General features: G+C 30.4%; 1 protein-coding gene across 1 annotated transcript; it reads right to left on the bottom strand.

Moving 5' to 3' along the window:
* Window positions 1-4,417: 4,417 nt before the first annotated feature.
* On the bottom strand, window positions 4,418-5,256 carry LOC124834543 (uncharacterized). Its single transcript, XM_047309252.2, has one exon. The coding sequence runs from the start codon at window positions 5,073-5,075 to the stop codon at window positions 4,653-4,655; it is 423 nt and encodes a 140-aa protein (XP_047165208.1). The 5' UTR covers window positions 5,076-5,256; the 3' UTR covers window positions 4,418-4,652.
* Between the last annotated feature and the right edge of the window lie 5,929 nt (window positions 5,257-11,185).

Genomic DNA, 11,185 nt, shown 5'->3' with positions numbered 1-11,185 from the left:
ATAAATGAAAAGTAGATAAAAAGAACAGAAACGCAAAACATAAAATAAAGAATGAAAAAAAGATTTGGCTAATCTCCTGGGCGCACTGTGTCAGATGCTTCAGTTCTTACTTGTGATGTACCACTAAAAAGAAGAACACAGAAAATAATAACCTTGGACTCTATATGGATGAATTTCTCAACCTCAAATAATTGTGGACGATGAGATCGGACAATGTTGGTTCTTCGCCTAGGACCCTCTACCTGTTTTTTTATGAAATCGAGAGAACATAATACAAGGGCCTAAACAACAACAGTTTTACGAAGAAGAAGCATCATAAACACATGAAAGTGTCAAATGCTGACCATGAAAAGTCTAGCAACAGGTTAGAGTAATCATGTGTGGGGACATTTTATGATTAAGGTGTAACACATAAGATGAAAATAATTAATTAAGTCTAAAATGATATATAAATTTTGAGAAACCTTCCAATTGTAATCCTTTTCGTGACAATGACGCATCCAATTGAAATCACTTCTCAAAGGTGGTAATCTTCATTGAAACTTGTGCTTTATTACTTCCTCTTCCATATAAGCCACCATCACTTTATTCCTTCTATAACTTCTAAACTACTTATGCCTTACCCTTCATCATCTCCATCCACCATCGTTCAACCTTTTTTTCTCATTATTTTACGCCCACGCCACCTTTTAGGACACTTGCAAGAGTAAAGACAAAGAAACGTAAATATCAAGCCATGGGATTAATTACATGCGCAGGCACAGATCCAACATCACATGCCAACTACATTATTAATTCACATCCACTCATTATTTTCCATTCATTCATTCATTCTTTCTACCTATATCAAAATATTTACTCTTTATTATTTTCTTTAATTACTTTTAATTAATACATAACTATTTCCCAATGGGCTTGCCAATCATTGAAACCAGATAAACACCATATTTTTATTTCTATATTTGGCACTCTTCTCTCTTTTTTTCATCCCCTCACCTATGTTAAAGGGTTAAAACTAAAATAATTCTCATAACCTTTTAAAAACTAGAAAAAGTTCCTCGTAAAAAATTATAAAAAGTGTTTTCCTTTGAAAAAAAACCAATCCTATCCCACTAGTTATATATAGCTACAAAAAGTTTGTCTTGAAAAAGGACTTGTTAGAACTTCGAAATATTTCTACGGTGAACTTTTGGATAAAAGTTTTTTTTATCTTAATTATCATCATAAATCGAAGTTGAATTACCTTTATTTAAGAAATGATTTTTATTTATAAAGAGAACACGTTGTAAATTTTATAAATATGTGTTGTATAAAAAAGAGAAGAACGTAGAGCACTGCATCGTCTGAGGCTTATTTTGAGGACATTAAGACATAGACGCCATGAAGTTAGCTGGGCGTCTCTGTAAAGTTAATAATAATTTTATAATTTCGTTAAAATTAAAAATATTTTTTTTTCTCTTTATAGTAATGGTAAGATACCCTATAGTACTGTAGTATCATTCTCAGTTTCTGCTCCTTGATTGTCCTTTTGTCCATGCTTGCTAGTAAAAGCAAGAACAAGATTGGGTTTCCCTTTCATCTATTTGACTAGTTAAATGTAAAGCTTAAGTTCAGTGGTCTATTTTTATCAATGTCTGACGTAATTTATTTAAAAATTTTATCTGATTGAAAATTTATTTTGCGAAATGTTTTTACAGTTGAAATTATAGATAAATAGGTCAAAATAGATAAATATTTAAATCGACAAAGAAGATATTGCTTTACAGAATTTCACTGGCTGAGAGTGAAAAAAAATGTAAAAATGGCTGTATATAATATATAAACTGTATTTTGTTTTCTATTTTTAGGTTATCATGTTATTTGAACAAAATATTTACTGATTTTAACCCTGATTATTTTTAACTACAGGATTGAATACAACTTTAATAAAGTCTCTTTGTTACTTTTCTTATTCATAAAGTTAAAGTTAACATTATTATTAGAGCGATAACCTCAGTTTTCCTCAGATCAATGACATTTTCGCAAAATCAATTATTGATAAAGTTAGAACACAAATTTCATTTTAAAACAGGATAAAAAAAAGGGTCCGTGGGAGTACATTTTTGTAAAGTTATTTTATTCAATACCTCTTCGTACTAATTAATTTTGATTAATTCAATTGGTAAATTGAAGTTATTCAGGAAACAACATTTTCTTAAATATAATTAAATTATAATCATATACTGAATAATACAAAAATAATATATGATTTATTAAATTTTAGGTAACTTCTTTAAATTAAAATCAAAATATTCTAAAATAATAAATTTTAGTTTTCTATATAATTAATTAAACTACTAATTTTATGAAGGTTTTAGCCCTTGATAAAGTTGTTGGTAAAGTTAATCCCTTAAATTTTTTATAAAGAATAATATATGGATGTTGTATTTTTATTTATGCATTCTTATAGTTAGTATTTAGTTATATTATTCTTATGCATTAACTTAAATTTCTTTAACAAAGGATCAATGGTTCAAAAAAATTACAAAATGTTGTAGACAACTTATTCAATAGTTTTCTTTATTTGGCGATTAAATTAAGACAAGTTAACGTATAAAGATAGTAATTGTGCTAAGAGTTACTTGTAAAGAACGATACATACGTTATTGGTATTATCTTATAAAAGTACTATAAGTTTTTTTTAATAAGATAAAATTGTTGGAAAAAATTCAACTGATATCATGTGTCATTTTATATATATACCATAATAACTCCGTGTATATCATAATCCCAGTCAATTCAACTATATTGAATAATAAAAAATTACACTTCTAATCATATATATAGATCGAATTTCATTTAAATAAGATATTTATTAGTCATAAGTTTTTAGGAAAAAAGTTTGTTATATTTCAAATAACATATTAGTAATCAGAATAAAATAGTGATCGTGTATAAAACTTTATAAACTTGATCCACTTTATCAAGAATTTGAATTCAATATCTGGTTAGTTTTACGCTGTATAATAGATATGTATAACGCATTTTCTAAAATAACAAAAATATTTGATTTGCATAAACAAAACGTATACACACCTGTATATACGTGCACACACTCGCGTAAAAAATATTTGATGTGCGTACAATATTCTATTTACATATAATTTATATAATCTTATATAATTTATATAATCTTAGTTAGGTGTTGTATGATGTAATGTAAGAACCTATCCTATCAGTTTAATCGAATGCTAAAGTTTTGAAGAGTATATTAATTAATGGCAACTAATATAAAAAAAAAGGATTCGATATCTCACCAAAATTAGAACATATGATACTTACAAACTAACAAAATCCTATATCGATAAGGAAATTTCAACTGTTATGAAATACACTTAGAAACTAAAATTGAGATATCTCGTGGTTTGAATTACACTGTCAAACTAAGAAAATTCCATATTGATAAGGAAATTTCAACTGTGATGAAAGACGAGTCTAATTGAGTTAATTATATAAGTTTGATTTTCTTCTCTGTATAAAATTGAAATATTGTGCGAATATTTGTTTATATAAAGGAAATTAATTAGTTTACCCATATATCGAGAAAAGTAGTGTTAGCGTAAAAATATTGTTAGCATGGATTTGATGGATATGGGGATCTGAAAAGGAAATAATAAAAAGAAATTGAAGCAGAAGAAATTTGTAATTATTAGGTGATGAGCTGGTAGAATAGATAGATGAAATCCCCTAGCAGCCAAAAAAAGAAAATAGAAAAGAGTTTCCCAGTAAATACTGCAATGGGCTGCCGAATTTCCAAGAAAAAAAATGATTGAATTCCACGTTTAGTAATAAAATTCAAAAAGGGCGTCTAATATATATATAATCGTGATCGTTGTAGAAAATTACTATTTAATTTGGTAAAAAGGACAAAAAAAAGAAAATGGTAGAAGTTAAAAAATTCCACGTTTCATCTCACACCGCTTATCTCTTCCATTTCCTGTTATTTATTCCATTCCTCAATCTCTATCGCAGACAAAATCAAAAGTTCTTTCATCAATCCCAAAGCTGTGTAAAATACTTCTTGACCTTATTGTACACATTCATGCATATTTGTCAGACATACGCATATAGGTAACAATTTACCATGTAATTTCAGAACCCTATCTAGCACTCATCAATTCCATTACGTAACACTACCCACCCACCTCATCCACCCTGTCTTCTTCCACTTTCCCTATCATTCAATTAATCTAACACTTTCTTCAATCTACCAACAAACCCACTAAATTAAACACCACACCGCCCATAATTCAACCCCAATTTCTCAAAATCATCGCTTCTCTCCGTTCGATCACTCACCGGATTCGTATGCAATAAAGATAAAGCCATCAAATTTCAGAGTAAATCAAAGGAATTGCAAATTCTAAAAATTGGAGGATTCCAGAGAATTCAACGCTATGTTGATTGGATTAATGAACATATACGATCGGGGATCCAATATTTCACATCTTATACAAAGTGAAATATATATAACATATAAAAAAACCAAAATTAAAGAAAGAAAAAGAAGGAAGAAATTGACCAAAGTGGAATTGGATAAAAAAAATTGTGTAATTTACGGAGTTTAGCAGGGTCCGAGGTGTGGGTGTTCGAGGGAGCTTAGGTTGAAGTGTTCATGTACAGGTGCAGCTCCTCTTGGGAAAAGTGGATCTGAAAAACGCGTCCATGTCCTCCTTATTCGTCACATCGAAGAACTGAAAGTCGTCAAAAAGCTTTCTTTTGCACGAGGCGAAGGCCTTCGGCTTCCGCGGGGCCGGCGGGCAGCTCATGATCGCGGGAATTTTGCTCTCCTTAGACGTCGGGGTGCGGTAGCTCTCGTCCTCTTCGGCGACGGTGGGTGCGTCGGCGGGGACGGTGACGGTGACGGTGACGGCGACGGCGACGGTTTCCTCTTGTTGGGTTTGGTTGTCGGCTCGCGTGACGACGGAGGAGGAGACGAGGGCATCGAGGTGGTGGTCGGAGGGGACGTCGTCGATTTTGACGGCGGCGATTCGGAGCTTGGGCAAGTCGTGGTGGAGGTGGAAGTCGGTGGACATGGTTTCGATGTTGGATGGGAAAAAAATTTACTCAACGTGAAGTGCGTGAAACTGCGTTTGTTGGTGTTTATATAGACAGGGTTCGGGGTTGAAAAACTTTACGGAAAGCTTTGAAAGCGTGCGTTGGAAGGGTTTGAAGGCGAGGAGGAGAGAGAAAGAGAGAAGGGTAGGATTAGAGCGAGAAAGACTGTAAAGAATGGTAGGAAGAGAAAGATAGTGATAAGTGTTTTTGGTTGGGGTGGGGTAAGCCTAATGGGGGCAGGCATCTCCATCACTAACTCCTTTAATTTCACACTCACGCAACTTTATTACTATCTTTTTTTCTTATTCAACAATACTTACTTTTCTTCACACTCTTTTACCTCGACTTCAAAACATTTAATCTCTTATCAGTAACTGTTGCGTAAATTAAACTCCACTTTCTTCTTTCTTCCACTCTCGTTTTTTCATTATCTCCGTTAGGTTGGAACAATTAATGGTTTAGCCATGTGAATCTAGAGTTAGAGACTTGCCAAACCAGACGCAAATTCAACCAACCCTTAACTAATCTCATTTATCGTCAATTAATATTCTACACTAAAATCTCTTAACTCCTTCTAATTACTTCCTTAATTTCTCCTCTCGGGAATATATTTTCATAAACTACATCCTCTACTTTCCATCTAAAACCAGCTTAATTACGACAATAACGAGGTTCCAATTTCTATTGCTTTATTTGGATACATTAATAATAATAATTGTAATCAAATAAAAAATCGTGCTTCGTTCTTATATCTCCAGGACTCGTTACCATTTTTACCACAGAATAAACCAGTTTGCTGCTGGGCTGGTTTCTTTCTCTTCTGGCCTTCGTACCTTGTATGAAAAAATTCACAGCTGGGGGCGTTTTTATGTTCCGTGAAATAGCACAGAGTTTGGTGAAGGACGAATGGCAAAATGCCGCGTGTATATGATTGATTTTTTTGGACAATTTTACCCTTTTGTGTTATATGTGTTAGATAGTGTTGGGTGCAGGAGATAAAACAGAGTTTCCTAAACGGATGTCACGGCCCATTGCTTTTACGAATAGTGAATAGTGGAACGTACATGTTACGTTATAGGCAAAAGGATAGCTATTGTCGCATGTACCGCCACCACGCTCTTCCCAAGGCGCGTCGTAAACAACCTCCACTCGTTTTCCTTTTTATTTCTCTGCTTAGTTTTTAGGCAAAGTGTTTTCGGTGTACTCTGTCCGTTTTTCTTTTACTTTTTAGTTTCCATCATTATCCACACTATGCTTATTAACCCTCTTTTTAATTAAAATATACCTGGTTCAAATGTCCAATCCTTTTATTTTTCCAAATAATATTTGTTCCTTCCTCTTATCAATTACACTTTATATATCAAACTTATGGTGAGGGTTAAATCTATTTTTTATTTTGAAAATTATGTTCCATCATTATTTTTAAAAGGTATATTAAAAAATAAAATAAAAATGAGTATTTAAACTGTTTTAAATCTTGATTATTAAATAATGTGAGATTATTGATTACGGAAAAAACATAAGCTCAAATTTTAACTTTACATCTTCACTAAGGAATTTAAGAAATTAATGATTTGTTTTAAAATCTCATTATCCGTCTAAAGTAAATGTTAATGTTTTAATCTCAAATTTATCAAGTGATATGGTTATAATCAATAACTTTTTCGATAAGTATTGTCCGATTTAAAATTTATGCTTCGTCGTAATTTTATCATTAAAAAGTATTTCAGAAGAAAAACTAAAATTAAACAACATTAGACTTGATTCTGAGTAATGATAACTATTGTAAAATAGCAATATTAAATTACTTTACAATAATAATCACTCAATTGTTGAACTTTAACTCTAATTGGAATGAAAGATAATTTATACAAAATGTATATTTGTAATTTCAACTCTAGTCCTCATTAGATACAGTGGAGTTCCAAAATTTTAATCCGTGACCCTTAACTTTTATTGGAGTGTGGGAGGTGAGACAAGTAAATACAATCATACATGTGTGATAAGTCATGTTTGAATTAATCTTATATGTGTTGATGATTGATTGTTTTTGTATTTATGGTAAAAACCATATCGATTCATTTCTAATTAGCCGGTAGTGAAAACATTAAAAATATTTTAAAGCAATTTACTCTGCCAACCCAATAAACAGACCCAGACAAAGTAATTCGTTTTGAATACTTTAAACTCGATCTATCCAAAATTGTATAATAAAAAAAGTTCAGAAAAACGCATTTTATTACATTTTTTAATTAAATCGTTAAAACGAATCAAACTTTTTATTTACGTACCGTCTCTAACGGGTCATGATCGAAGTGAGTTAATTCTACGCTACAAAAGGGTAGACTATAGTCAATCCAGCGTTTTTTTTTTATATTAATTTAAAGTGTTTGTATTATCTGTTTTCATATGCAACAAAATAAAGATTTGACATTTAGCTGCATACACGATGAGAATACTGATTCATTGTAATTTTGTTTGCTAAATTAATTTATGGCCTACATCTTTATATGCATGAAAAAAGAAACGCAAAGAATGTACAATATGTTGATGTGATTTATGCCTTATCGTTGAACGTAGACGTATACCATAAAACTGTGAAAGTTGATATAATTGAGCAACAAGTTGAATTTGAGGAGTGTATTGTAATTAATGTATGCATATATGTTTGTTGGATGTTTTATTTTGGTAGCTATAGATGTTTAATATTATGTGAGTTTGTCTCTAGCTAGGGTATATGATTGAGAGATGGTTAATTTGGGATTAGTGGAGAGTAATTTGGGTGAAAAAAGAGAGAGATTATAATAATAGGTGGTGTTCCCTGTAAAATGGCATTAACATGTGTTTGTCTGTTGCGGAAAGGTGGAAGAGAAGGTTTTGGTTCACCCCACAGAGATGCGCGTGCACATGCAAAGAACATGAGCAGCTATCACATATCTTTCTGTGCCTTGTTTCTGATATGATTAGAGTGAATGAATAGAGCATGAGCATAGGATACCATGTTAGAGTCTTCAATACGCCCAGCTACTCCTCATTTTCTCTATTTCTAAATATATAATAATATGAGATGTTATTTTCTAAGTCTGGATTGGGTTTACCAAATACCAACCCATCATCAAATGAATCTTTCCACGTGCATTGTCTACTTACTGCACATTTATAACCTTCCTTTTCACCGCTAATCATAATCATCCATTCTTCTACTTCTTCTACTTCTATTCCAATATACTCTGCCCTACCTACTGCACTTACGTCTCTCACTTTCTTTCTTATCTCATCTCATCTACACTTTTCTCTCCAATATACCATCTCAAATTTCACCCTTTTTCTTTTTTTTTTTTATTCATTCTACGACACCAGAAAATGTTTCTCTGTTTTTTACTTCACAACAAACATTCTCATTTTACACAGGTTCACAAAAGATCGCACTTCAAATCCAAATTTAACTATTAAAAGATTTTACGATTTTATATATTATTTGTTTATTTAGATTTCCCATATCAGAGTGATACAACATTCTTATCATTGTGAAACAAAATTGTAAAATTGACTAAATCATCTTTTCTTCTTCTTCTAAACCACACTGCACGACCGGTTCAATTAGGTAAATGGTTTTAGATTAAATAAAACTTAGATTTAATTATAAACTTAATGTAATAAAAATTCATGTTTGCTATTAGTCCTAATATCATTCCATTAAAAAGTAATGAAATAAAAATTTCACTTTTTTTTCAGCTATAACACCTATTTATTCTTGATGAATGAAGTTTAATTAAAACAAAATTCAAAATCCAAAGAAAATAAGTTCAGCTACAATAAATTATATATATATAAAGTAAAATTTATTATCCATAGTACAATTTTAACGATTTATAATTCTATAAGTCTTTTATAATTCTAATCATAATCTCCATTTTATTGACTTTTTCTCGTATAAATTACTTGGACAAATATGATTTTTTGTTTTTAGAACTTTTTGTTATACTTAATCGAATTTCATGGAGAAATAAAATATTTTAACATGTTAGAAAAAAAAAATCCCATTATTAGTATTAATTTGAGATTTACGCAAAGATTGAATAACTCCACCCACCCAAAAATAGATGTAATTCTTATGTAAAAATTACATTTATTATTCTGTAAAAACTATATATATATATATATATATATATATATATATATATATATATATATATATATATATATATATATATATATATTAAATGAATATATGTTTCAGTATATTATCTTTGCTATAAATGCAATTTTATCTTTAAAACAATTCTTAATTATTGACATGTATTAATGTATGACCTCTAGTTTTATACTTATTTTAAAACACTTTACAAGGATGAAATAACTTAATTAATTTGGGTAGTGGTGGTAATCAGGTTTTTAAGACCTACTCCTAAAATGATTATGATTTCATCATTTCCTAACCTGTTTCTACATCTATTTAATCACAGTATTTTTATTTTAAAGCAAAACTAAACAATACAGTACTACGTATATACTAGTAACTGAGAAGGGGTTTAAAAAGAAATAAAAAAGAAAATTACGAAAAGAAGTCCTTGAAATAAGTGGAGACAGTAGTATATATGTAAAGAAATTGAAGTTATTTACATTAGATAATAATTTTCTCATTTGACCATTTTCCCACGATACTAATATTTATATATGTACTTGGTTTTTGACTTATACGTACATGGCTCCAGTTATGTCATTGATCCCTATGAGTATGGCTGAGGTTGGCACGTGCAGATAGGTTTTGACAATGATTGTGACTGCACCCTGCAGAAGACCCAGGTAACTGCTTCATTACTACTGCATATATATATTTTTTATATACATAAGCACACACACACAGAAACAGTAGTTAGTAGAGTTTTACGAGAAAACAGACAAAACATCAACATTCTTAGTCTTTACCTGCTTAACCACCACTTTACTCTTCACGTCAAAGTTAATATAGAATTCCGACCTTTCGTTTCTTCTGTCACCTTTTCATTTTAATACATAACGTGCTTTATTCTGTTTCTAAGATAGATCGACACCAAGTTCGCAGATCCAAACCATAACAAGAGTTCATGATACGCGTTCAGGTTTTCTTTCCAGTTTTCCAATCTGTCTTTATCTCAACCTTCTTAATCAAGCCATGTACTATTTTTTTTTTCTTTTATTAATCACTCGTCACAAGGGACATAACGTGCACAATGAGGTCTTGCACAAGATCTCCTAGACACTATAATTCTTTTTCTTTTTTACGTCGTAAAGTAGAATTTCAGGATCTAACCAAATATGTGAGATCTATATATCTATGCTTTTGTAAATGTAGATAGTTACATGCATGAAGATTATGAACTTATTTTATGTAGATTCCAATCAGTATGTTATATCACCGAAAAAGCATGAGAAAATAAAATAAAAATGGAAATATATAGCTAGAAGACAAGTGAATAATATTGGGTGGCGAATTTTGTATGACTATAATGTTGCTTGTTTGTTCACTCAACATGTTGTTTTCCAGCTGGAATATTGGCATTATTTAAGGTTCGTGTTTTGGCTGATATAGGATAAGCTTAAGCATGCCCATCCATCATGAATTGATGATGACGATGATAGCCTAACCATGCTCCTCCATTGCTCTCAAAGGTATCCTAAGAAACTTCATTTTAAATATCTTTCCAATTCCAACACTCTAACACCATATATACCCACCACCTACTTTAGTAAAATGAGAACAACCCTTCAAAAATGCTTTTAATATTTCAAACTTTTTATGTTTTTTTAATTTATATTTTCAGTCACACTCTCTTATATATCTCTTCAGTATTCAGAAATAAAATTTAAGTCTATTTCAGTTTTATTAAATCATTTTTTAAGATAAAATTTTACTCCTATTTATATATACTATGATTTAACTTCATTTTTTTAACTTCATTTTTAAGAGCAATGCTAGTTTAACACACCTATACTTACTTGACATGATATGTTAAATGAATTAAAAATATATTAAAATGTATTTTTTTTAAATGTCAGATCTTTAACAGAGTTTTTTATATCAAAATATATATATATATATATATAT

The sequence above is a fragment of the Vigna umbellata genome, chromosome 8 (genome assembly GCF_029865625.1).
Source record: "Vigna umbellata cultivar VRB3 chromosome 8, Vumbellata_1.0, whole genome shotgun sequence".
NCBI classification, from domain to species: Eukaryota; Viridiplantae; Streptophyta; class Magnoliopsida; order Fabales; family Fabaceae; genus Vigna; species Vigna umbellata.
Note: the sequence above shows the minus strand (reverse complement) of the source record. Positions and strands in the feature narration are given on the sequence as shown.

Bases quoted from the DNA above. Each gene is read 5' to 3' on its own strand.
- LOC124834543 (XM_047309252.2), bottom strand. From the start codon at position 5,075: ATGTCCACCGACTTCCACCTCCACCACGACTTGCCCAAGCTCCGAATC.